Here is a 27,736-nt window from a genome sequence, read left to right as displayed (position 1 = left end):
AATTGCTTTCCCCATGTAGGTGCCATACTAGGCAGATCAGAGACACAGGAGTGCATCTTCTACAATGCTAATTGGGAAACTGATAAAACAAATCGCAGTGGCATTGAACTGTGTTACGGTGATAAAGATAAAAGACGACATTGCTTTGCAACATGGAAGAATATTTCTGGAACTGTTGAAATTGTGAAAAAGGGTTGCTGGCTGGACGATATTAACTGTTACGACAGGCAAGCTAACTAATACTACTTTTTCATTTGTTATTCATGTATGTGTTTAAAAAGTAATGCTTGAATTAAAGTCTGCACAGTTTATAGTTCAATTGGGCTGCTTCAAATGCAGACCTTCTTGATCTTACAGAGCCTTTTAACGTAATGCCAACCCAATTTTTTGAGTGTCACTATCTCAGCACTTGCCTTTTGTAACTTTAGGGTGCTGGCAAACATACATTCAAACATGCAGAAGTTGGCGTTGTCACAAACCACCACCTGTACAGCGCCCACAAATTTCAACCAGTTATCACTTGCTGTTTATTGTCTGGAAACAAAAAGAAATGCATTGGATTATGTCATTGGGATTCATTTATTACCTTAGTCAGTGTTAGCAGATTGGGGTAGTAAATCACCCCACAGTTTTTCATAAACAAATGGTTGAAGAAACGTCAAGTGAGTGCCAGTAGGTTGGCATAAGCCATGTAATGTTGTTTGGAGACAGTTCTCTAACCAAGGACAGCTTTCTTGCAGATTTTTAAATGGGGTTAGAAAAACACTGATAAAGTTGGTTTTCAGTTGAAATACCGTTTTTTTCTAGACAGCAATATTTTACAATATTTTTATAGCACTTACACTTTCTTTGTATATTGGGAGGTTTTTGACGCTTGATATTTTATGTTTTTAGATATGCTGCAAGCCGCCCAGAGTGGCTGGGGAAACCCAGCCCCAGCCAGATGGGTGGGATATAAATAAATTGTTGTTGTTGTTGTTGCTATTATTATTATTATTATTATTATTATTATTATTATTATTATTATATTTTATTAATGTAATTGAAAATAAATACCATAGCTGTTAAAGGAACAGAAAGCATGTTGTCTACTCAGTATGCAGGGACAAATGTTTACTGCACAAATTCTGATCTTTAAGGTGCTACAACAGGGGTCCCCAAAGTAAGGCCCAGGGGCCGGATGCGGCCCAATCACCTCCTAAATCCGGCCCGTGGACGGTCCGGGAATCAGCATGTTTTTACATGAGTAGAATGTGTCCTTTTATTTAAAATGCATCTCTGGGTTATTTGTGGGGCATAGGAATGCGTCCATTTCCCCCCCAAAATATAGTCCGCCCCCCCCCCACACAAGGCCTGAAGGACAGTGGACCGGCCCCCTGCTGAAAAAGTTTGCTGACCCCTGTGCTACAAGATTCCTTGTTGTTCATCAACAGATAGCGGCTGTTTGAATGAAACAATTAATTTAGAAGTTGACTCATTCTAGTTTTGGTGGACAGATATATTAAAATTACTTTCTACTCATATTTAGTACCAGAATTTTAAGTTGTGCCAGACAAGATACACAAGGATGGTGATTATTATTTTTTGCTCTGTCTGTTGGCTGTAGTTTTTAAAAACTGGGAGGGGGTTACCTTTGGGGACGGCAGAAGGAATAGATTCCCTTTGGAATATATTCGCTTCAGAAGCCATCACATCAAGACTTATTGTGCTGTTAGAGGTGGGAGTGAAAAAGCGCAAGCACTGAGGGTTTTCCCCCTCCCCCAATACCTGGAGATAAACCATGTCAGCTTTTCAAATCGAGGCTTTCACTGCTATATCCACAGGGTTGGTTCAAAAGAAACACTTAGGGAAGGGCTAGCAGAAGCTGTTATCACGTCTTCCTCTCCCAAGTCCCGCAGATCCTCTCTTGAAGGATATACTCTGCTGAATATGGCGGGCTGTGGTGGTAGAGAGCTGAGAAAGGGGAGGTGGGTGCAGAGTCCCTGAAAATTGGGTTGAGGCACCATCCTTGATCAAGATTGAACCCTGTAACGTATGTAGATCTACTTCTAAGTAGTTTGTAGGAGCTGGTTGGGGTCTTTTATATAAGTGGGATGAGATGAGAATATACAGTAATTTTAAAATGTAGGTAGGTAGATAATTAATTAGTGATATTAAAAGGTGGATGAATTTCCTAGTATGGGGGGGGGGTGACAGTATCCTGGGTGAATATGTTCTGATTCCTCTATATAAAATCATAACAGTGGAGCAGTTAACATGTTAAACTAAATTAAAACAAGAGAAGAGATGTAGTAAAGTGTGAAATCACAGTAGCATATTTTCAGTCTTAATTGGTGCAAGTTCCATAGTTTTCAGCCCATGAAAGCTCCTGTCAACTTTCCAAAAACATCCAGGGGGTGTCAGGTTGGGGAAGGCTGACATGCTAAAATTAGTCTGAAAATAAGCTACTTTGATTCATACTTTAAATTAAGTTTCAGCTGAAATGGAAGTTCCTTTTAACAAAATATTTTGCACCTGCCACTTGAAAGGAGGCATTCTGTAGTACACACAGTTCTTCTTTCTTGGCAGAGATGGAGGCAGATCAGCCTCTATATATATTGAGTAGCTTGTGTCTTTTAAAGTGGCTCCTAGGACTTTAAAGGTCCACAGCAATATGCACAGCATGATCTGCAGCAGCATTAAAAGGGAAGCAATGGGCAGTGTGATTTGCTAAGAGTAGTGAATGGATCACAGTTTTGTAGTGAAAGGTAACCTGCTGCTTGGGGGGGAAATGTCATGCATTCTGTAACATCACTTTACATCACAATAAATGAGCCAAATGAAAAGTTGGTACAGACCTGCTTTAAACATCTGCAACAAGAATATTCAAATGTAGATTCATGACGCAATGTTTTAAAAACAGATATTTTATTGCTTTGCATTAGTTGCTGGAGAGTCGTGTCTGTGTATTTATTGTAAAATGAAGATGAGTAACTGGTTTTAAACCCTTTCAGAACTGACTGTATAGAAAAGAAGGACAGTCCTGATGTGTTTTTCTGCTGCTGTGAAGGCAACATGTGCAATCAACATTTTTTCTACTTTCCAGAAATGGAGGTCACACAACGTAAGTTCAGTTTTTCTAGTTAGTCACTGTTAGTCACAGTTCAATTTCTGCAACATTGAGAAATGTTATTTTCCCTCACTTATTTGTGTTGATCTTAAGAGAACTTCTGTTAATAATAACTTTTATAATCATTCAAATGAAATCTGTTATCCAATTTCAGAAGGACTTTTTAACATTTAAAAGCTACGGTGCTTGTAAATAGGTGTGTTTCCAACGGTCTTCAGTCCAGAAATATCCTTTGTAACAATTGCATGTCTTGGTCACTGATCATAATAGATGTCTATACACAGTGATACGAGTGGTTCAGTTTGGACATACAGACCAAAGTTTCCTGTTCAGATGTAACCAACATCAGTTAATTGAAACCTGGAAGAGGAGATTCTTCAAGTCTCTTGGCTATACCAGAGGAGGACTGGGAAGTGAGCAGGTGTGAGGCTCATTCCCATAACACTAAACTATGGTTTAGCATTGTGGCTTAAAGGACTAAATTAGATGTGCGTACTGTAAATAGTGTGAATCAAATTCAAAGATAGTCCTGCAAAATCAATAAACTTTTCACTGAATGCAAGTGGTAAATATGAACTGGCAAACACTAAACAGCTACTTTATATAACGTTTTGCTAAATTTAGTAGGCTGCTTAAAGCACAAAGAGTAAAATTATTTTTAACATTCACTTTGTCATTGATTCATACTTAAAATAACTTCTCAGCAAGAATTTAAGCATTTTGATCATTCTTAAACTTGGGAACTATTTTTAAGTATCCTTAGAGGGTCTTAAAGTAGTTATGTGTCTGACACATGGGAGATAAAGTGATACTGCTTTCTGGAGCAAATACTGCAGATGAGATATAACACAAGCTTTCAAGTCTCATAACATATGTCAAGTATAAATAAATAAATGGGCACAATGAAAGCATCTTAAATGAAAGTTGAATTGCAAGCTTAAACCTTTCAATGTTTTACCTTTGATCTCATTTAATCCATTGATATCATGATGCTCTGTTTCATATGAAGTCCATTTTACTTTTCTCAGTTTTTAAGAATTGGTTCTTTTCTGCTTGGTATTACACTGTCAGAAGACTAATTGGGAACTTTCTCCCCTGCAGCTACTTCCAATCCTGTTGCATCTAAACCACCCCTTTTCAGTACCTTGCTTTATTCTCTTGTGCCTATAATGGGAATTGCAGTGATCATACTGGTTTCATTTTGGATGTACCGACACCACAAATTAGCATATCCTCCAGTACTTGTACCAACCCAGGTAAGCCAGTTATTTTGATCTGAATTCATTTGTTTCAGAAAAATGATGGTGAGTGACTGGATCTAATGACTAGGATCAGTATGAGTGGAGTTCTCCTTCAGTGGGGCCTTCTTCCCTAGCTTCTTATTTTCACTGCGACGTCTTGCTCTGTTGAGAGTCTTGGAAGTGTCAGCATGTGGTGTGGAAGTCTTCAGCTAGAGAAAGGAGTTTGTGGAAATTGGGAGCTTCTTCCCCAGCCCTTGCATGAATGAAGGTGTCCTCTGTTCCCTGAAGTGACTGTCAGGATGGTGGTTGAATGTTCTGCATAACTAATCCATTGTAAACTTCATCTCTGTCTTTTGGGATTCATTCAATAGAAAAGTACAGAGATTTTAGACTTAAAAAACAAACTTGTAGGTTTTGATCTTGGAAGTATTAAACATTAAAATCTCTAGCAGCATCTTAAGAAATGTTACTCTAGAAGAAAGTACTTCTTCACGCCCTGCATAGTTAGAACTATGGAACTCACTCCCACAGGATGGCCCCACAGTAGTGGCCCACCAGCTTGAATAGCTTTAAAAGAGGATGAGACAAATTCGTGGAATATAAGGCTATGTTCCACTTCCACTGTTAGAGTCAGACACGACTAAACATCTAAACAACAACAACAATTAAAAGTGAGGCGGTCTGCTTTATGTGTCGTAAAGGCTTTACACATGGTAGTGAATAATTTGATTGTATTCAGGCATTAGTCGTGTTGTTTAATAAGCTGAGATAAAAACAAGTCTATTGGCTGTGCATGCAACCAGGAAGCTGTGGATGCCGTGTCAGATAGCTAGAAGTGGATACAATCTGTGACAAGGGAGGTGATGCTTTTGGTGAAGCTGTGATTACCACTTGAGCTTGTTTCAACTAGTGCATTATTCAGTGCTGATATATATTATCTTGGTTTCTCTGGAATCACCTGTTTTTAAAATTAACTTCCCTTTTGCCTTTACGTCCTTTCTGTCTCTACTCTTCCATGCCCTTGTTGTTGTTGTTGTTGTTGTTGTATGTTTGCATGTACACATTTGCATGCATGCATGCATGCATGCATGCGCGCGCACACACACACACACACACACAAACAAACACATCAATGCACTTAAGTTAGTCATTAACTTGAGTGGGTCTAGTCTGAGTTGGACTGGCATTGATTACCACCTATTGTGTTTATAAATCAGAAAATAAACATGATCTGATTTTTTAAAAAGAATTGTTTCTATGATACAGATTTTATAGGATTGAATCCTACAATGGACTCGATCCTATAAAATATTATTGGTAATAATATACAGATTCTTATTAGCATTTTTGTTGCAGCAATTTGGCTAGATGTAGAGTTTTGGATATTAATGCAAGAATACAGATGAGGATATTGACACATTTACACCAGGTGTAAGGAGGGTGCCCATATGTTTAGGATTATTGCAATGGAAAAGGAATTGTTCATGATATACTGGTCTTTTTTATATTAAACTAGCTGGCCCAGCCATGCGTTGCTGTGGTTCTTTCCTGTGATTCCCTCCACTCTGTCCGGACACATGACTTATCCTGCCCCTTCCTCCCCCCAACCCCTGGTTCATCCCTGTGACTGCCCCCACCCTGTCCCGACCCATGAGCTATTGAGCCCCCTCCTCCCCCCACCCCTCCGGCACATCCCTGTGACTGGCCCCACCCTGTCCTGACTCATGAGCTATTGAGCCCCCTCCCCCCTGTATCTCCATACATTGGCTACTGCGCACGCATCATGAACACACACACACACACACACACACACACACACACACACACACACACACATATATATATAAGAACATAAGAAGCAGAAGTTACTATTGTTTGTTTTTATTTTTGCAGTTGTCATTTATTTTGGTGGGTATTGTATGATTTGGGCGTTGTGTGGTTTGTTTTGTTTTGGTTATTTGGATTTTCTAATTTTGGAGTAGGTGTTTTGAATGTAGGATGTGGTGTTGGTTTGAGGACTTAAACTGGGGAAAGAAAGTGCCTGGTTGTTGTTGTTTTTAAAGATGCAGAGGCTGGCAATCAGTCATAGTATAAAGCCTAGGTTAAAAGGGGCACGACTGCCCTTACTTAAAATGGCCACCGTAGCCTCGCATGTGACAACGCCCACTAAATTAAAAAGCAAAAATCCCTCGCCGTGCCCCCAAGTGTGTGTTAGGGGAAATGATGAACGACTGCCTAATGCTGCCAGGCGTTTATTAATGCAGCTGCCGGGAGAGGCTTTGGGCTCGGGCTTTAGAGGTGGAATGGCCGTTTTGGCGGTCGGCCTACTCATTTCCCTCTGTCCCAACCCACCCCCCGCTGCTTTGGCTGACTCAGGGTCCTCCCCCCCCATGGCTATGTGTCCCCCCCTTTGTTGTGCCTCATCCCTGTTCCCCCGCCCCCCGGTTGTGAAAGGCTCTATTCTGTTTGTTTTTCCCTGCTTGGCAATGCTGCGGCCTATTGAAAAAGCTGGGCCGTGTTGCTGCAAAAGGACTGTTTTTAGTTTGGTTGCTGTGGAATTTTGTGATGTCATCTGGCAGCGCAGCTGCTGGAGTCTTCAGAGCTTCTGGTGGTGACGTCTAATTTGGGCGCCACTTTTTGTGTTTAATCATTATTTTAGGTGTGAAAGGTGTGTTTTTTTGAGAATTTTTTAATGCTATATCCCTCCCTGATGGGCAAGGTATGTTCTGCCCAAATTTGTTTCAATTCGGTTCAGCGGTTATGGAGAAAGGCTGTTTCATCCGCGTGCGCAATGCCTACATTTTTATATACACCTATAGAAGCCTAAAGCTCAAATGGTTTCCCTTGGAGAGGAGCACTACCTCCTTTTTATGAAGTATCTCTCTTACCTGACCAATTTAGAATCATTTTGTGTAAACTCTGTTGAGAACTAAATTGCTGTCAGTGTTTGCTGTTGCACAGTGATCTCTTTTAGTTTGAGGGCTATTTTAAGCATGTTCAGGTGGTACAGTATTTCTCAGAAGCGTGCAGGTTGAGAGAGCACACTGGAGAAATTATTTTAAAATGTACATCCACACCAGAATCCTCCTTCATGTTGGTTTAAATAGGCTGCTTAATTTTGGGAAGGTTTCAGAGACCTTCTTTTCACTACACCTAGTTTCCTCATAGATTTGTCTCTATTACAGTATATGTTTCAGCTGCTGTTTTCAGCAGTTCAAAAATGCAGCTCAGTTCAGGAAAGTTTTGAATTTTGCAATAGTAGCTGATGGTGTAAAGATAACCTTATAAGCTTCTGTTTTCTATGAACCAGCTGTGTTTAAAAGTTTACATATGTAATTTGATGAATAAATCTTGTCATAAAACAGTTTTGCGGGAGCTAGTTAATGTGAGGATACTGGGTTTCATAAGGCTAACCTGCATATGCTGCTTCATGGTGGCTATTACTTAAATTGAATATGCAAAATCATTCTTAGTAGCTAAGCGGGGTTTATTTACTGTTCTGGTTCCTTTAAAAGTGGCTCATCTTTCTCTTAGTTTATTGTTAAACCAAGCTTGTGTTGCAAACACTTAAAAGCATGGGTCTGATTAAAAATGAAAGTGGTGAAATGAAGTTGGTCTTTCTATGACAGTATAAGCAACAGTCACTAGGAAACTTGGAGTATTTCCATGTTTCAGGAGTGTCCTAACAGTTAGAAAGTGCAAAGTGGAGGGATAGGGCAAGTCTCAAAGCCTGTCGTCTAATGCTGCTGTGGAATGGGTTAAAAGGTCTTTCTTTCTTTCTTTCTTTCTTTCTTTCTACTTTTGTGGCATGACATTAAATTTTTTTTAAAAAAATTATTCTTAGTACTTAACTGTTGTACGTATTGACAGTTGTTTTTTTTTTTTTAAGGTATACCCCGCTTTTCATCCTTGTCATTATCAGATTACAACATGACATTAAAAAAAGAAAATCAGTAAAATTAAAACAACAAAAATCCTTAAAACAATTAAAAACAGCTTAAGCAAGGAGACTTGGGGCTTTTTAGACTTTGTAAACTCCTTCCTCACTCTAAACTGATGCCTCCTTTCATTCTCTCAACATAAAATTTCAATTTATTACTAACTTAATATTTATTTTACTTAAAATATTACATTCTCAAGGCTGCCTATATTATACATATTGCTAATGTATAATATAAAAATACATACGTATGCAGTACAAAAATATCACTATAATAATGCCCTGAACTTAGCAGATGTGTTGGAGTATATCTAAAATGTGTAAATGCATCGGCATTGCAAATAGAGGTAGTTGCAGCTTTTCAGAAATGGTGTTGTTCTGCACATTATTCCTTGCTGTACTGATAGATTTTGGTGTTGAACAGTTTATCTTCTGAACAAAGCTTTTTGGTATTGTGATTCTGTTCCTAGAGTTACATGTTCCTTTCCTTTCCCATCCTCTTCTCTGTCTGGATTCTTTTTTAGCTTTTCTCTGCAGCTCCACTCTTTCCAGTGAACCCTTATATTTCTTTTCCATCTGGAGATGAAGGAGGAGGAGGATGTCCTCTTTTGTATATTATATCCCACTTCTCTTGTCAGCAGGATCTAGGCCTTTTTGTTCATATTTGTAAAAACTACCATATTCTGCTTCTGAATACTGTTGGTCTTTTACTAATTTTTTATTTTTTGTTGGTATTTAGTAATACCAACAAAATTTAGTAGCATGTTGTAGGTGGTTAATGTGGGTTGTAGCCACCTTTTTATTTCCTTCTTTTATATATATATATATCTTTAAAAATAAATTGCTCATTCCCATTGGTGCTCAAGTAAAAGTGAACTAAATACAAATGCTCTTTCAAAAATAAGTAAGAATCGATAAATAGGACATAAATGTTTTTAAGGTTTTTTAAAATATATATACCTTAGGCCTTCTGGATTTTGTTTCAGAAGCTCTGGAGTTTGTACAGTCATTGGCAGCATAAAACTTAAAGTAATAGTTCACTTTAATAAGAAATTTAAAATAGAGTTGTGTTTTTGTTTTTCTTATTATTTTTGGATCTTGCTTCAGAATGTTTTAAGCTACCATTAGATGATGCAATACTGCCCTCTGGTGTAATGTAGAAACCTATCAAATTCTTCATGCTTGCATATTACTTAGAAAAGTTGAAAAGTTCATAGTAATGTCTATAAAATCATCTGTTTAATTGGTGATTGAAGCCGTGTTCGAAACTCCCATTGTCTTAGGCATGTTTTGCGACAAGGAATTTCATTAGTACAAGCAGTTTCTGAGCTCTGGGCACAGTACTGCGCCTAAGATTTCAGATTAAAACTGCAAAGTGGAAGGAAAGGAGGACCTTTTTCTGCCTCCCAAATTCCAGCCACTCTCTGAAGACTGGAGAAGAGACCCTCTTAAGAATATTAGGGGGTGAGCAGGGGAAGGACTAGACCATGTGAAAAATGAACATAATATTTTAGCTGCAGTTCATTCATTTTCAGCTTTGTATTCTTGTTATATTAAAAAAAGTGTGCCTAGACATTCCATTGTTGTGGCCATAGCTCAGCTTTCATATATCAGTTTCTAACACTGAATTGAACTCACTAGTGCTGCGACTGCATTCTACTTCTTCACTGAGATTCTGCGACAATGGCAGCATGCTCGGATTTATTTCACATTGGTTATTTTGTGGAAACTTTATAAAATATCAATTTGAACATTTTGATAAATACATGATACTAAATACTGAAATTTCATTTGTGTCATACTGTAACTATTGCTGCATCTCTTACAATCAAAGGAGAATTAATATAAATTCTTGGGTGATTTTAGTTCTTGATTTTTCTTAAAGAGATCTATACAAAAATTTAGCAGTAATTTTTAAGTGCTTTCCTTTTATCACTTTTCTTAAGCTGTTCTTGCACTTAATTTTTGCTGTATGAAGTAATATTCTTTTGCCTGTGTGTTCTTCTTTACAAGCACGCCTTTCATATAATGATAGAGGTAAGAGGCATTGTTTTATTCATAGCGGAGTTTTATTCATATGTGGAGTTGTAGACTGGGGCAGAACCTGGGCATTTATAAATGTTTGAGCTAAAGAAATTCACATACGGGAATTCTAGAAAGTACAGATAGATTTCGTTCCTACAAATTGTTCTTCATTTCTGTATCACACTATCTAGCTATGGCTTGTGGTGGCATACCCCAGTGTTTTAAGTAGAATAATCTTAATATTGTGCCAACTGCAATCAACATGGAATTTATATTCTCTGGGGGTCAAATTTTATATTGACATATATGCTGTTCTTTACAACTTTTATGGGTGCTTTTGGCAAAGTGGAGACAATAAGAGAAAACTGTATTACATTGATAAGTTTTGACATGTAGCATGAATTTGGAAAACACAAGACCAAGGACCTTTGAGTATGTAAAGCTAGTCAAGCAGTCATTTCAATCATGACCACTGAATTTGTTCAATTGTATATTTTGCATTAAATACGGTTGTCATGATTGGGATTTGGAAATGAAATAGGCTTACGTAACATTTGCATTTTGTACACCTCTTATCTGAATGCATATTCATGCTTCCCCTTCCATGAAATATATCTGAAGGCAGATGAGTTGTTTATTACATAGAGAACTTATTTAACTGAATCTGTATTTAAAGGTTCTGCATATTCTGTATTACAGTCATACCTCAGGTTGCGAACACTGCGGGTTGTGTGTTTTCGGGTTGCATTCTGTGCCAAACCCGGAAGTACTGGAACGGGTTACTTCCGGGTTTCGGTGCATGCGCAGAAGCACAAAATGATGTCATGCGCAGAAGGCACAGCGCTGCAGGTTGCAAACGTGCCTCCCACACAGATCATGTTCGCAACCCGAGGTATGACTGTAATCAGTTATTATCCATCTATACTAATCTTCATTGACACTTCATTGCTTCTTGTTTTCAATGAGGATTTATTAGTTATTAGTAACTCCTATTTTTATAGCTACGGCATGTTGCTAGAAGAAAATATCCAGAAAATGTGAAATAAATGCAAGTAGTAGTTTGACTATGACTGTAATTCATATAATTGCTAAAGAAAATAAATTAATGGCTTGATTCAGTTTGCTAAAGTCAGAAAGCAGAACCCCACAATATATTTGAAAGTTGCCCTTTTGTAACCTTTTATACAGGGGCTAGTTAAGAGAGCTACAGAAACAGCAATTCGTTAGTTTAACCTCTTGCCAGTTTTAACATTTGCTGTGCTGTGCTGCAAAGATCAGAGTTTGGAATTGAATGGAGGGTGTGTTCAAGGTACTGACAAATTTGCACAGTGACAGCTGTAGAGGGGTAGGAACATATGGGAGAAAGCCTTGCTTCCCTTTGGTGTCTCCACCCAGCCTGACCAAGAAGTGAGAGTAGGAAGCATACAGTACTTCTTTCTCACTTCCTGCAGCAACAGGCTGGGGAGGGGGAACAGAGAACTGACCTGGGGTCTGCCCCTCAATGTTTGACGTGAAAAGGATAAACACATTGAGAAGTGGTTTTTATTCCATGGAAACCGTATCCCCTTCCTTGAGCAAGGCCCTGATGGGTGGTGAGGAGTGCACCTTGCTCCAGTAAAAGAACAGCTGGGAGCCTACATTAATCTCCCAATTGTCCTTTGAAAGCCTGCCATTAGTGACCCCACACCTGATTTGTGTAGGTTGGGTTGGTGTGGCTTCCCCAAAACAGCCTCTCAGGCCAAATGAGGAAGGCTGGTGGCCCAAGTTTGGGCTGGAGGTTCCCCACCTTTGGAGTAAGGGTGAGGCAAGCTAGGTAGGAAATTGCATATTAAAGGTAGAATTTGGCTGTTTGAGAAGGAGCTCTTTTGTAAAGGAAAGAAGGAATACAATTTGAACAACCGCTATCCCTCTGGCTGAGTCCAAAGGGTGCCCAAGGCTTGTTCCCCCCTCAATGTATACAGCAAAGTGGGATGAGGAATCCAGGTGACATATCTGTTATATACACAGCAGAAGTGGGGGTCCATATAGATAAACAAACTGCTCTTTATGTATTTGCATAACTTGGTTATCATTTGGAAAATTTGTTCCATATATTTGTTCTTGTGTGGCTAAATCTTTTCTGATACCTATTCATTGTCAAGCAAAGCTGCCTCGTAGAAGAGGGAAGCCGGTGTTTGTTTAGATAGGAAATGTCTAAAATAGGCATTGTAGGTTTTTCTAGTGCTAAATGAAATGGTATGCTTGCCTAAAAAGTGGTCTTGCCATCTCATCTAGCCCTGCAATTACACCTGGCAGGAGTAGTCACAACCTGTATGCTGAATGTTACAGAACCTGATACACACAGCTTAAAGGGCCTCAGTTCAATAGTTCTCTTGGGTCATAGTTTCAGCTGTGCCCTAGGAAATACTTGGTGCCTGGTGTATGACTGCTTATTGTAATGTGTTTTGAAAAATATTTTTTTCAAGAAGACACAGGTACAGCCATTCAACTATCTCAACAAATACAATCTTGGTAAGGTTTGGGACACTGCTGTATTAAAAGCCCAGTTTGCCTTCTGCTGTAAATTTTCTTGGCAGAACTTGAGCCCCCCCAAATGTGTATGTTTCCCCTTCTCCATGCTAGAAGGTTGTAGTACAGAAAACTAGAGTTTAATGGGTTTATCTGTTGTTTCTAGGATCCTGGACCACCACCTCCATCGCCACTGATGGGCCTGAAGCCACTGCAATTACTAGAGATCAAAGCTAGGGGAAGATTTGGCTGTGTCTGGAAAGCTCAGTTGTTAAATGAATATGTAGCTGTGAAAATATTCCCAATACAGGTATATAAACATCCTTATTAAGTGCTACACTGCTGTGAGTTACAACTTCTTTGCAAATTGTTACATGTACAATCGAGAGAAATGCAGGAACTTCTTCCTTACACTGTTCTGAAAAGAGTAAAATTACAGCATTCTATGAGTATCTATGGGACGCGGGTGGCACTGTGGCTTGCCAATCAGAAGGTTGATGGTTCAAATCCCCATGACGGGGTGAGCTACCATTGCTCGGTCCTTGCTCCTGCCAACCTAGCAGTTTGAAAGCACGTCAAAGTGCAAGTAGATAAATAGGTACCGCTCTGGCAGGAAGGTAAATTGTGTTTCTGTTCACTGCTCTGGCTCGCCAGAAGCGGCTTAGTCATGCTGGCCACATGACCCGGAAGCTGTACGCTGGCTGGCCAGTAAAGCGAGATAAGCGCCGCAACCCCAGAGTCCGTGATTGGACCTAATGAGTAATCTATCTTACCTTTATGAGTATCTATCTACCTATCTAGGGTGCAGCAGCTCTGTGGGCACCATGAATTATGAGACAAATCAGGGCGTTTTGAATAATTCTATTTTATTTAAGTTGGATTTTATTGTTAATAAGGCATCATATTGAGCTGCATCAGAGACTCTCTAAACTTCGGAGTGGTTTGGATATTTTAGTTTTCCAAAGTGCATGCCCCCCATGCAAAGCTAACTGAGGAAATGGGAGCTGCCCAGAGTGGGTGGGGAAATCCAGCCAGATGGGCAGGGTAATAATAAGAATAATTTAAAAAGACTTGAAAAACAGCTTGTTTGTCTGGGATTTAAATGAAGTTATTTATCATATGTGACACACATTAAGGGTCTGGCACCTTGATGTTAGTGTTACAGTTTTTGCTAATTTCCATTGATTTCACTTATAACTAAGTTTGCAGCCCTAGCCTCACTTACCTGGGAGTAAGCCCCTTTGAATTCATTGAAACGAATTTGGGCTGTAATCCTAACCCTGCCTATTCAGAAGCAAGCCCCAATGAAATCAACAGTATTTACTCCCATGTAGTAGGGTTAGCTAGACATCTAACCCATAGACTGCAATCCTAACTTGTTCCATCAGTCCAAGGATTTCTACTTGCACAGTGGAATTTCCTGTCCTTCTGCCTCTACACCCACTAAATCTGTTCTGGGGGTACCCAGCAGAGGGAGAGAAGTTCCATTGCACAAACAGAAATCCTTGTCCTGATAGAACAAGTAATTTGGATACCATTCCTAGTCTGGATCCAACCCATTGTGCCTAAATGGACACAGGTCCATATTTTCCAGGTCTCCTAAAATGTAAAGATTAGCAATACTTAATTGGATGAATATATATATAAGTCTGGTTTTCTTTTGACAGTGAATTGGGGAAACTGTTATGAAAGTGCAGAAGAGATTTTTTATTGACATTTTGAATATATATTTTTTTCTTTTTAAGGACAAACAGTCATGGCAAAATGAATATGAAGTATACAGCTTGCCTGGAATGAAGCATGAAAACATACTACAGTTTATTGGTGCTGAGAAACGAGGCACCAACATTGATGTTGATTTGTGGCTAATAACAGCGTTTCATGAAAAGGTTTGTTGTCTTTGTCAAGTACTACAGTTTTCATAACAGTCCCCCACTGCCCACCGTCTCTGAAAAAATGTTTGCTGTAAGAAAATGGATTTGGGGTATGGTTCTAAAGCATATGTACTTCAGCAGGCTATTAAAAGTAGTTCTGGCCCTCACACAATGAGTGTTTATTGCAGGGGAGAAAAATGCATTCTTGCTTCTGCCATATTTAGACTAATGTTAAATTGTATTATGGATCTTGGAGGTGGAAAAGCTCAGCACAAACTCTCTCCCCCCCCCCCGCCCTATATATATTGTTTATCCTCCCATTCTTTAAAACAAACAAATATGCAGTGTGGTTTATATCCATAGAGCTAATGACTTTTAATTTTACTTTCAGTTCTGTTGAGCAGACCTTGTGGTGTGAGACCATCTCTGTATTCCCACTGAGTTCTCTACCCTATGATCTTAGGCACAGAGTATCTTGGGTATCCATGGTTTTAGAACTGTGGCTGTAATTAGGATGGGTGCCTAAATGTGTGTCCTATTCTCTATGTTCCTTGGAAATTTCCATGCATCTTTCCAGTTCTAAAGCCTGTGCTAGCTTACCAGTGGCTATTTTTTCCCTTATGAGTAAATCTGACAGAATTAGACAAAAGGGAGTTCAGGATAATTGTCACATTAGAAATCAAACAGTTACCATGTCATCTCTTAACAGGCATGCATCCTAGTCAAGGCACTTATCAGAGCTGCATTCTAAATGTGTATGCAAACTTCCTTCTTGCAGCAGTATTGGAAATTGTTTGGCTCTGTCTTGATATTGTAGTGAATAAGGAGAAGCCTATGCTAGTCAAAAACATCTTTGTGTACATTGGAGCACTTGCAAAGATCTGCAGCTGGAACACTTGTACTAGTTGTTGGTTATAGTCGGGGTTTTTTTTGGGGGGGGACTATGTTAAAAACCTATAAGATGTAATTTTTAAAAATTCTCTGTTCAGGGTTCACTTACTGACTTCTTGAAGGCTAATGTAGTCTCATGGAATGAGCTATGTCACATTGCGGAAAGTATGGCTAGAGGTTTGGCGTACCTTCATGAAGACATCCCTGGTCTAAAAGATGGACACAAACCAGCTATATCCCATAGGTAAGAGATCTCACATACTAGCTGAACTGTCACTACATCTTAAATGTAAATAGAATAAATTAACTTCACACTCCTTCAGAGGTCCAGTAGTTGTATTATTTTATGTGATTGCATGACTGTAAGTATATCCTGTGTAGAGTTACGAAAAGCAACTTTTGTGTGTTGGTTGCCAAATTTAATTGATTATATTTATTTTGACAGTTTATGTATCATTTATTTACAATGGTAGTGTGCAAAATACTCATTACGGTGAAAATAAAAAAAACAAGTTAAAATGATAAAATCTTCATGAAAATAAAATAATTAAAATAAAAACTATTAAAATAGTATAATTTCCATCTCACTTACCTAATTCCAGCCACATCTGATGGAGTAGGGTTTCACATAAAAAAAACTTCAGACCACTTTATAGAAATGCTTCTGAAACAGGAGAAGAACCTCAGGCCCAGGACCCAAATGTGCCCCTCCCCCCACTGCTTTATCTGGTCCACAGGATTCTCCTAAGCTCATCTCTCTCACTGGGCCTTCACCGTGCCCTCCTGGAGTGCTTTTGCCAGGCTAGAACATGTCTATGAACCTTGGTGATGCCTCTTGCTTGCCTGGATGGGGAAGTGTGTGGATCTGAGGGAATGAAGCCCACTGGCTAAAAGCGACACACACACACACACACCCCTCTAAAAAGTGAGTTTGAAAGTGCCATCTGACACATTTCTTTCTCTTAAATATGATTATAGTGATACTTACACTATGAAAAGCCACTTTTCCATTACATAAGCAGTGGAACAATACACTAGACACCAATATTAGTTTTGATGGATGAATGTATCTCTCATGGAGATGCTTGTGGCATTGAAGGGCAAGAAAACTTGTTACTCTTTCATTATATGACTGCACATTTTACTGCTAAAAACAGCAGGTGCCTTCACCCCTTCACTTTACGACTAGGCCTTAGGAAGAATACAAAATAATTGTTTACCTGTGTTGAGTTGTGAACAGCAAGCAGAGTTCAGGTTTTAGTTTTCCCATGCCTCCTTGCAGGATCACAAATACAGAAAAGGTCTGAAAACTCCAGCTTTCCCCCCCAGATTTAAGCTTGTGAAGTAAGGTTAGCAAACTGAAAAACCTCTCTGAAGTGGCTTATGTTAGTTCGGGGACGCGGGTGGCGCTGTAGGTTAAACCACAGAGCCTAGGGCTTGCCAATCAGAAGGTCGGTGGTTCGAATCCCCGCAACGGGGTGAGCTCCGTTGCTCGGACCCTGCGCCTGCCAACATAGCAGTTCGAAAGCACGTCAAACTGCAAGTAGATAAATAGGTACCACTCTGGCGGGAAGGTAAACGGCGTTTCCGTGCGCTGCTCTGGTTCGCCAGAAGTGGCTTTGTCATGCTGGCCACATGACCTGGAAGCTATACACCAGGGGTGTCAAACTCAAATTCATCGGGGGCCGCATCAGCAGTTTGGTCACCCTCAAAGGGCCGGTTGTATCTGTAGGACTATGTGTCCACTCTTTATTATCATAAATTATTGACACTGCATTCAATTATTACTGTTTTTTTGAAATAATGTAAGTAATAACTAGCTCTGAAAGCAGAAACATAGTCAGAATAATGGCAAGTAGATATTCAAATGCACAATTATTGTACAATTTATTGAAAAATGATTTTTGGTAACTGCACTGGGTGGTGGAGGCTCGCTAGGGTTTCATGCAGGACCTTTGCAGAGCTACTAGTACCTGGAGATGCTGGGGTCCTTCTGCATGCAGGGCAGATGTTCTGCCAGTGAGCCACCACCCTTCACCAAAGGGACTGGCTGAGGTTGACTCACTGAAGCTGCTCTCCTGGTTCCAGGGTTTAAGGGCCAGAAGTATAAAGCAGCATCCTATGTTTCTGAGGAGAGGGAGAGGGAGGGGAGGGGAGGGGAGGAAGGAAGGAAAGAGGGGAGAGAAAGAAGAGTAGGAAATAAGGAAGAGAATAAAGAAGGAAAGAAAAAGAAAGAGGGAGAGAAGACGGAAAGGGAGAAAGAAGGAAGGAAGTAGAGGGAAAGAAAGAATAAGAATGAGGGAGAGGAAGAAAGTTGGGAAGGACGGAAGGAAGGAAGGAAGGAAGGAAGGAAGGAAGGAAGGAAGGAAGGAGGGAGCAGGAGGGAGAGAGGAAGGAAAGAGGTGAGAGAAAGAAGAGTAGGAAAGAAGGAATAAAGAAGGAAAGAAAAAGAAAGAGGGAGAGAAGACAGAGATAAAGAAGGAAGGAAGGAGAGGGAAAGAAAGAATAAGAATGAGAGAGAGGAAGAAAGAAAGGGAAGGGGGGGGTTGCCGCCTTGATTCAGCGCCAGAAAAGAGCGCGAAGGGACCCAGGGGCAAAAAGCATTTCCCCGGCCCCAGCTGTTTGTCGGCGCTTTGTTGGCGCAGCGCTTCAGCAGCAAGGTCCCACTGCTGGGTCCTGCTGGCTGAGGCGCTCGGCGGGCCACATGACGAGGTCTGGCGGGCCGGATTTGGCCCCCGGGCCTTGTGTTTGACACCCGTGCTATACACCAACTCCCTTGGCCAATAACGCGAGATGAGCACCGCAACCCCAGAGTCGGTCACGACTGGACCTAATGGTCAGGGGTCCCTTTACCTTTACCTTACACCATTACTATTCCTTCACTTGGCCCAATGAAAGCAATCATTTAAAAAGAACAAACCGCAATAATGGCATGAAATGAGTGTGAGTTCAGGATCCTCTCCCCAATTCATATTTTTATCCTTTTAAATGGTTAGGAGAGAAACTGACTCTCCCTTCTGCCCTCTACTTAATTCTCTATAGTGGAATGGTGGAATGATTTGTCTCCCTTCCCATTAAGATTTTGAATGGGCTGCAGCAGAGAGATGCATCTTAAGAGCAAACAGCCTTCCTTCTCTGTACAGGACTCAGAAGGCCAAGGGTTGCTGGTGATCACTGCTTACAGCTTTGTAAAAGCCAACATTTGTGAGCCCCTGATGAGATGATATTACACTTAATGAATAAATCTAAGCTGAGGTTCAAACATATGCAGATGTTGTTCAGAAAGGTATTTTTAAGCTTTATGATTGTGTAGCAATTTTTATATTGGTGTGTGTTTTCTTTTTTTCAAGGGACATCAAAAGCAAGAATGTGTTGTTGAAAAATAATCTGACAGCTTGTATTGCTGACTTCGGCCTTGCTTTAAAATTTGAGGCTGGGAAGTCTGCAGGTGACACACATGGTCAGGTAAGTTTAACGTTTAAAGAATTGTGATTCTTTTTGTGATTGAAATAAGTTGCCATATTTTCTGGAGTTTTCCATGAGGGAGGAGGCTTGTAGAATTGTTGTTATGAATCAAAATATGTCTATTACATCAGTTTTGAATGTTTTAACACTGCGGAGAAACTAATACCAAGTAGGCAAATTTAAACTGTTAGTTTGCTTTCAGACATGGTTCTCCTTCCCCTTATGAAGCCTGAAAGAGATCTAAAACATATGTAACTTTTGGGGCAGGATGGAGCACACACCATTGTCAACAGTTCTCGTATCTCTTAATTCCTTTATTAGCCATTTTGAAAGAAGTCTGATGGCTACTGAAACATAAAAAAATAATAATACACTTTTAGTATGCAATATCCTGGACAGCTTACTTGTTAAGAAATGTTCTTTTGGTTTAGAATGTGAGCTATTCCAAAGTAAAATGAAAGACTTCAGACCTTTACGTAATTTCCATTCGAATGGCAATTAACGATGTTTTAAAATTCCTCTAGAACACATGCTGGATGTTACGAGATTTTGAAACCTGAATTACATACGGTTGTGACCCTAACATCTAGTGATTATTTATTTTCAAGGTTGGAACCCGAAGATATATGGCTCCAGAAGTGTTAGAAGGTGCCATAAACTTCCAGCGAGATGCATTTTTGAGAATAGACATGTATGCCATGGGACTAGTCCTGTGGGAACTAGCATCGCGATGTACTGCATCAGACGGTAAGTAAAATGCATGTGCACACATGAAATGTTCTAAGCTCATATTCTTTCCGTTGGATACATATAAAGAAAAATTAAAGCAAAACTGTCCATGAGTGTTGGTACAGAACCCAGAAAACAGCATCTGACCGGAGTCAGCAAACAGCCCACTCATCTTGAAATCTACCCATGTAGGAGGTTACCAGGAGCAAGTAATAGCTTAATCAAATTCTCACTGTTGAAGCAGATTGTAGTGCAATCTGTTTCTACTCTTTTCTGCAGTCTTTCAGCAATGTGGGAGTGGAGCAGATAATCTTACATACAATAACAGAACGCAGGGGTGAAGCAAGGTGAATTCACCTTACAGAAGGGAGCAAAAGTGGTTTTCCAAAGGGTATTTGTAGATACCTCGCAAAAGCAGTGTTGAGATGGCCACCTATTCATTAATATGGCTATCTGAACGTGTGTGAATGAACTCTGAGTAAGGCCTAAGCCATCAACCCAAACTGATCAAACATATCAAGGCAAGAATAAAATGTAGTTGGGGTTGTAACTAACTTCAACCGAACATTGGAGTGAGTTGTTATCCTTATAGAAACATCCTGGCATGGCATGTTACTCTTTGCAGTTTTTAATGCGTGGAGAGAAAACTGACTGTTCTTTGGGGACATTGTGTACTGAAGTGCAATGCCCTAAAAGGACAACCTTACAGAACCACTGACCTCAAGTTGCTGCACAAGATGTGCTTCTGGAATATGGAGATTTCCCCATACCACAATTTTTAAGTTCCCACATGCAAGCATTTGGATGGAACTTCTTGCCTGTCAATATTTTACTGCTAATAGAAGCTTAACTGAAATTGTGAATTGAACCCCAAATTCTGTAGAAGATAGGTACATGAGCCATGGGCATGTTGCCAACTTTTAGCCTAGTGTTCTGCCCTAAGCAGCATGTAAGAAAGATGTTTAAATGTGATTTACCTAACAGTTTATCTTTTTTAAAATACAGGACCTGTGGATGAGTACATGTTGCCTTTTGAGGAAGAGGTGGGTCAGCATCCCTCCCTTGAAGATATGCAGGAGGTTGTAGTACATAAAAAGAAGAGGCCTGTTTTGCGAGAGTGTTGGCAGAAGCATGCAGTAAGTAATATGCTCAAACTTGCATAGTAATATTGAAGTTTCCATTTGTAATTAAATGAAATTTCACCTGCAGAAACGTTGTTTTTAAAAATCTACAGTGAAACTAAGATTCAGGGCACCGGACTATATTTTTGGAGAAGTTTAAACCAAGGGATGTTTAAAAAGTTTTACTATCAGATGTTTATTTGAAGGCAGTAACATATTCAGCTGATTAACATGTTTCTTGAAGTTCAGGGGGGAAATCATGGGCACAATTGAGCATAAATTGAACATTGTAAAAGTAGTGAATGGGCTTTGTCACAATTAACTTAGATCCAGTTGATTTCTATGGGATTACATTGTGACTATCTTCTGCCAGATCCTATTGGTGTTTCAAACTGGTGTGATGCAAAGGTAACCTATGTTATGCAGAAGCAACCACAACTGTTGGTCTTGCTCTCTCTGTGTAGTAGAAATCATAGATTTATAAAAGAGCCTGTAAGAACGATCATTTTAAAAAATGTGAAACATTTTGTAGTACTGTATACTTCAGGTGTTTAAAATTGTAAAAAAACTGTCTCATAGAGTACAAAAACTTGTGGCTCAGCCACTGTTTGCAAGAAAGTTTATTGAATGAAAATTGGCTTGCAGTGTTACTTCTTTGCAAGTTGCTGTTAATACTAGTAGTAATGTTTCTAGATAATGGTTTCACAGGATTGTTAAAAGTTGATAACCATGATCTTGAAGTGGACACCTGGTTAATGGGAGCAAGTGCATGCACATAAGGCAGAACAGGTGTACCTGTAATACATTTTCTGCAGCCCCAATCCAAATGCTAGCTGCAGAATCGGGCAGTTTCCAAGCCATCTTCAAGAGCAGCCTCATGTACAGAATGTTTAGCGTTCTCCAAATGGAAGGTTATCAACTGTTTTTAAATGAGTGTGTGTTACTATAAGAGGGATTCAAGTTTCTTCTAAGATTATCACGTTTGACAGCTTACGTCAAAAATTGAATGTTTCCATTCTAATTATGTTGTTGATGATGATTACTTTGTGTTTAATGTAATTTATACGCCTTCCTTTTTAGGGAATGGCAATGCTCTGTGAAACAATAGAAGAGTGTTGGGATCATGACGCAGAAGCTCGATTATCAGCAGGCTGTGTAGAGGAAAGGATTATTCAGATGCAAAGACTAACAAACATTATAACAACAGAGGACATTGTGACTGTGGTCACCATGGTGACAAATGTAGACTTTCCTCCCAAAGAATCCAGTCTATGATAGCTACAATGGTCACACATCTTTACCCATCAGACTCTGAACTGGAGCTGCTAAGCTAACGGGCCTGTTTCTGCTCAACAGTTTTCTCTGCGTGAAATTATGGAATGGTAAGTTTGTCTTTGGAGTGTGAGTAGGAAGACGCCTCCTTGCCCTACTCCAGACATGAATCCAGGAGACTTACTGCATTCCTTGCATATGCCAGAAGGACGTGGGACTGAGAATACGGCAAGGTGATGTTTCAGGAACTTATTTGAAGAACATTGGACCTATCCTGGCTAGTGAAATATTTTAAAAGCTGACATTGTATTTCTTAATATGTCAGAGAGACTAATTCCTTAAAATGAACTACTGCTATTTTTTTTAAATCAAACATTTCATTTCAGATTTAAGAAAAAAGGGTAACTTGTTTTTATTGCATTTGCTGTTGTGTTTATATAAATGACTATTGTAATGCCAATATGACACAGCTTGTGAATGTTTAGTGTGCTGCTGTTCTATGTAATCAACGTGGGATCTAGCAAAAAGGCTTCCAAGCATTACTTAACCTCCCTCAACAAGGTATACCTCAGTTCCACCTATGCTAAATTGACAACACTAACAAAACTGAAATAATTGATTTGAATTTTGTAAAATATGTATTACAGATTCACAGTGTTTTTTTAAATAAAAAGATGGTAAGCTGTGCTTCATGCCAAGACAATGGCCATTCCTAAAACAGTGGTATTAGGCTTTCTGTGTTCTAGCTTGTGTATAAAAAAAGTATTGTTTGAAATGGCAAAATTCCCCGGTTTTTAGTTTAAAGCTTTATTTTACCTCCACTTCCCAAAATATTGCATACATTTATTTTACTAAATATTATTTAGGTTTGCTGTGTGACAATATTTTAAAGATTTAAGCATGACTTTTAAAAAAAAATTATGTGAGCTATGGCACTGGAAAGCTCTTAATTTTAATTCTTTTCAAGGAAGATTTTTTTTTCCAATCTATGTTTGTTAATGTTCTGCCTAGTGTATTTTCTGTTTCACTAAACAGGATACAGCACCTTCTGTATCACTGTTTCAGGATCAGCTCAGGAAGCTTCATTACCCAGAACTCCTCACTCTTCATGTGTTGCCTTTTGCAGCTTCACAACACTTGATTTTTGGTGCCGACTTGTCAGAGTAATTTTTTTCTGTGATGCATAGGTTTGCCCTGTGGTCACTAAATTAAAAATAAGTCACACATTCACTCTCAAAATATGCTTGCCATCAAATGCAGTTATTTCTGTAGAGATTACAATGTAGCACAGTCTAGAAAAAAACAACCATACAACTTTAAATTTAAATTACGGTATTCAAGAATTATAGGCATTTAATAAGTTAAGCCTTACAATAAAAAAAAGAAAACTCTAGTAACTGGGCAGCAGGTAGACAGGTGCCAAAGTACTTCTCAAAAGTAATAATACACTAGAGTTATTTGATCAGCTACATGTACACAGGCCAAAGTAAGTTAACTGTCTAAAACTAAAGTACAGAACCAACAGTAGCCAGTGTTACGAGATTCTGGTCAGGTGCATTACTTTTAAATAGTGTTTTTTAATGTCACAATCAGAAGTTCACTGTGAATGTTCTTGTAACAGTTATTTATTTAAGCCACAGTGTATTCTTATGTACCAAATCTCTGGGAACAAATAATTATTTATTAACAAAATTTTGATCACCAAACTTGCTAGGAAGAGCAGTAATAGCAGAGTTGTTTTCTGTATAACTGGCATACAACCCAGAGGTTTTTTTCATCTATCCTTTTTTTTGTAGCCATAAGAAATCCATGGTCTAATTGGGTTAAAAATACTGTTGGGCACAATTGCTATTTTTCTTTGTTGACAGAGGGACTTTGAATTATTATTGTTATTTGGACTAAGGTAAATTATGTGCTTGCTTCTGATTTTAGAGCTTGATATAACAACTCAAGAAGTCTTGCCTGAAAATATCCAAATGGACAGATATTAGAATAATGTAGGAACTGTGTATTGGTGATTATCCAGAAACATGTAAATACAATAACAGTTTTAAAACACAGGTGCCATGTTTGTTTTGGAGAATCTACTCCAATTTTTAATAGAGCAGCTTTCCATCAAACACTAATTTCCACCAATATGATCCCTGAGCCAGGTGGCAACTTTTCTCTTATGTATTTTTGCTAATGCATTTCCGTTTGCAGGTCATATAGGGAAAATCATCAGAACTTGACAATCAAATGGGGTAATGTCTCCATCCTTTTTTTATTATTAAAAAGAATGAGTTTTGAAACCCCCCAATAAGTACCTTTATTCAGATTTTTTAGAGAATTATCATGAATTAATTGTTCAGGAAAAAATATCTTAATTTTTAAAAACTATTTTGGTAGAATCTGTGAAATTGCTAAAATTCACCAAACTGTAGATCCATATTTAAGATATTGCAGAAAACCTCAACATCTTTGTTTCCAACTTACGTATGCGGAAAATGTAGAGGCGGGCAAGTTTTAAAATGCTTAAGCCAAGACCCACAAATAAAGCCACATATTAAGAGAGAGAGAAAGGCTGAGCTAGGATGCTCTGCTTTCTGGCAGATATTGTGACCATTGTTGCTTTTTGTATTTGAACCATACAGCGTGTGTGGATCTGGCCAGCTCGGGTGGTTTACCTTGTATTTTTGACTTGTGAAGAAAAGCTAGGGCTACGGCTCAAGCTTTCAGTTGTCTTTGGTTTGCCTGTATCTACTTAGTTGGCTGCCATATAATTGCCACAGAATTTAACTGATTAGCCAGTTTTGTGATCAACTCAGAAGTCTAAACCCTGCAATACCTTTTCAGTTTGTGTTAGATGCTAAGAACTTATATCACATGATGCATGACTACTCTTTGTACAGTTCCTACTAAATATAACTTAGCATTTTGGAACAGATTGTGCCTCGTAATTGTTGGAGTTCTTTGACCTAGCGTTCTCATTCATGGTGGTATTCTGAAAATGAGTCTGGATTAAAATACACAACATTATACCTTCTTTGATAGCAAAATCCATGTGGAGTAGCTCTTGCATAACTAAGGTGTAATCAGATGTAGTAGTAATAAATATTGTTCATACTACAGTTCTACAGAATAAATTGCTGATTGTAGTTTAACAAAGTGAGGTGACTTGATTGGTTGACCTTTTTCCAGTTTTCTCTTTTTAACCTTTTTAATGCATTTTTATTAGGAATATTTGGTATAAGATGCAGAAAGCTATGTACAGGATTATGAGCAAACAATGATAGTATCCTTGTTGGAACACCATTTACCTCAAGATACTCAACCAGCAGTACATTTTGGTTTTTTTTAAATGCACACTCAGTCCATATAAGATGTTACCTCTCAAGATATTGGTAAGCAAGTATTTTAGCTTTACTCTGTACTTGTCAGTGTTCTTGGCACAGGTGGTTGTACTACTGTCAAATTGCTCTTGCTATTTTTTGGCAAGTATTTAAAAAGAAAATAACTCCCATTCTGGATAAGTGATTGTGAAATATTGTATAAATAAAATGTATGCGCTCTTTCCTTATTCCCACAAAGATGAATAAAAATTTAAGTGACTACTAAGATTGGCATAGTCTTTCTCCCCCACCCCATTTTAATTTTAATTCTTTGAATTTATGTATGCTGGATGGCTTTCAACATATTACACGTTCCCAAGACTTCTGCTTTCTCTGCAATATTTATTCCAGAGTGTCCCCAGCTTTCTGGAACTGATGGGAGGGGGGTGTCTAGAAGGGAAGTCCTGTTGTGCAAGCAGAAGACCACTGCAGAATTCGGTAGCAACATATATGTATATTGGCCAGTTTGTTTATACTCTCTTGCTCTGTCATTCAAAAGTAGTTGAAAAAAGGGATGATCCGAACTACTTTATACATCCTTAAACAGCCCTTGCTAAGCTGACAACTGCAACTGGATTTCTCCCACCACCACCAGTGTAAACAGTTGTGTTCAAGATTAGAATAAAAAGACACTGTCTTTCTATACATGTTTTAAATTAGTGTGTGAAGCCTTTCTGGATGTTGTCATGGCACTATTTTGGTATTCACCCTCATACAATTGCAAGGGTATGAGAGGGGGAGAGCACAACTGCACTCAGTTCTCATCCCTGCCACTTTCCATATATTGGAGCGAGGGCCTGAACTAACAAAACGGCTGTACAATGGCTTTTGGAACCTTGTGTTTGTGCAAACAGGGCTCCTAAATTTGAAGAACAGTGTATTTACATAAACCCTACTTCTTACCAAGTGAGAAAAACTGAAGGCTCATTCAGAATTTGTCTACCAATATGAATTCTGGCTGTTGATGCAACTACACTTCCTTTCACTCCTGTGATTACAGATTGTCTGGATACAACAAATGGACCAAGAGCTACTGAACTCTCCCTCTATAAGCTGTTACATTTGCCTGATATTAGTAAACAAATAACCAATAAAGAAATCTTGTCTGCTCTTTTGTTGCAGCTCAAGTGAGCTGAGGGAAGAAGAGAAAGTCTGATACAGTACTTAACTACCAAAGCAATACCAGTGTTAAAGAAGGGATAGCAAAAGCTGCTCCATACTCTCTTCAACTGCTCTTGTGTGAATGAATACCTGACTGTTTGCATAGCAGGCTTGACTGAAAACACACACACACACACACCCCAAAAACCCTATACAGTATCGTCTGATTCTGCACTGTGAACTATGGTGGCAACCCCGTCTTCCGAGTGTGTGTAAGACACTAACACATCTAACACAACTGGGACTGCAAATTAAAGTGGCAGCAGATATTCATACATGCTTCTTCCCAAAGGTGAAGCTCTCTCCATGATACTTTCCCTTCACCCAGGCTTACTACTTCTACCAGATTACAACTGGGAAGGAGGACTTTGGTAATGGACTGCAGGGAAGCGCATCACACAGACCTGCAGAGATCTGCGATCTTAAATTGTATCTGCTGCTGCTGTCATAGTAATCCTAGCATGGGGAGTTTTTTTCTTACATAGTCATTTGGGGCACTTGCAGGTGTGTGTGTGTGTACACGTACACACACACACACGGGTTCCTTCTACTGGTAATAAAGGTAAAGGGACCCCTGACCATTAGGTCCAGTCGTGACCTACTGGGGTTGCGGCTCTCGTCTCGCATTATTGGCCAAGGGAGCCGGCGTACAGCTTCCAGGTCATGTGGCCAGCATGACAAAGCCGCTTCTGGCGAACCAGAACAGCACACAGAAACGTTGTTTACCTTCCCACTGTGGCAGTACCTGTTTATCTACTTGCACTTTGACATGTTTTCGAACTGCTACCGTAGGTTGGCAGGAGCTGGGACCGAGCAACGGGAGCTCACCCCGTCGCAGGGATTCGAACCGCTGACCTTCTGATCAGCAAGCCCTAGGCTCTGTGGTTTAACCCACAGCCATAAATATTACTGACACAAGACAGTTCTTTCTGGTGCATAATGGGCCACAATTTTAAATCTACTTATACAACTAGTTTTCATCAAGGTTTTGTACTGCTGAATAAGCCAAATAACTACAAACAGTTTTAC

The 27,736-nt window shown here is 39.3% G+C and overlaps 1 protein-coding gene across 1 annotated transcript in view; it reads left to right on the top strand.

The window, feature by feature from the left end:
• Positions 1–25,772, top strand: part of ACVR2A (activin A receptor type 2A) — a 54,807-nt gene extending 29,035 nt beyond the window's left edge. The window contains exons 2-11 of the mRNA XM_035131116.3: positions 20–227; positions 2,994–3,103; positions 4,211–4,365; positions 12,990–13,133; positions 14,569–14,712; positions 15,687–15,832; positions 18,939–19,053; positions 19,662–19,800; positions 20,788–20,918; positions 21,984–25,772. Of these exons, the coding sequence (XP_034987007.1) occupies positions 20–227; positions 2,994–3,103; positions 4,211–4,365; positions 12,990–13,133; positions 14,569–14,712; positions 15,687–15,832; positions 18,939–19,053; positions 19,662–19,800; positions 20,788–20,918; positions 21,984–22,178 (1,487 nt within the window). The 3' untranslated portion in view covers positions 22,179–25,772. The remainder of the gene's footprint in view (positions 1–19; positions 228–2,993; positions 3,104–4,210; positions 4,366–12,989; positions 13,134–14,568; positions 14,713–15,686; positions 15,833–18,938; positions 19,054–19,661; positions 19,801–20,787; positions 20,919–21,983) is intronic.
• Positions 25,773–27,736: the final 1,964 nt, after the last annotated feature.

Source organism: Zootoca vivipara, chromosome 1 (assembly GCF_965207765.1).
Source record: "Zootoca vivipara chromosome 1, rZooViv2.hap1.1, whole genome shotgun sequence".
NCBI classification, from domain to species: Eukaryota; Metazoa; Chordata; class Lepidosauria; order Squamata; family Lacertidae; genus Zootoca; species Zootoca vivipara.
The sequence above is the reverse complement of the archived record's forward strand: the minus strand, read 5'-3'. Positions and strand labels throughout refer to the sequence as shown.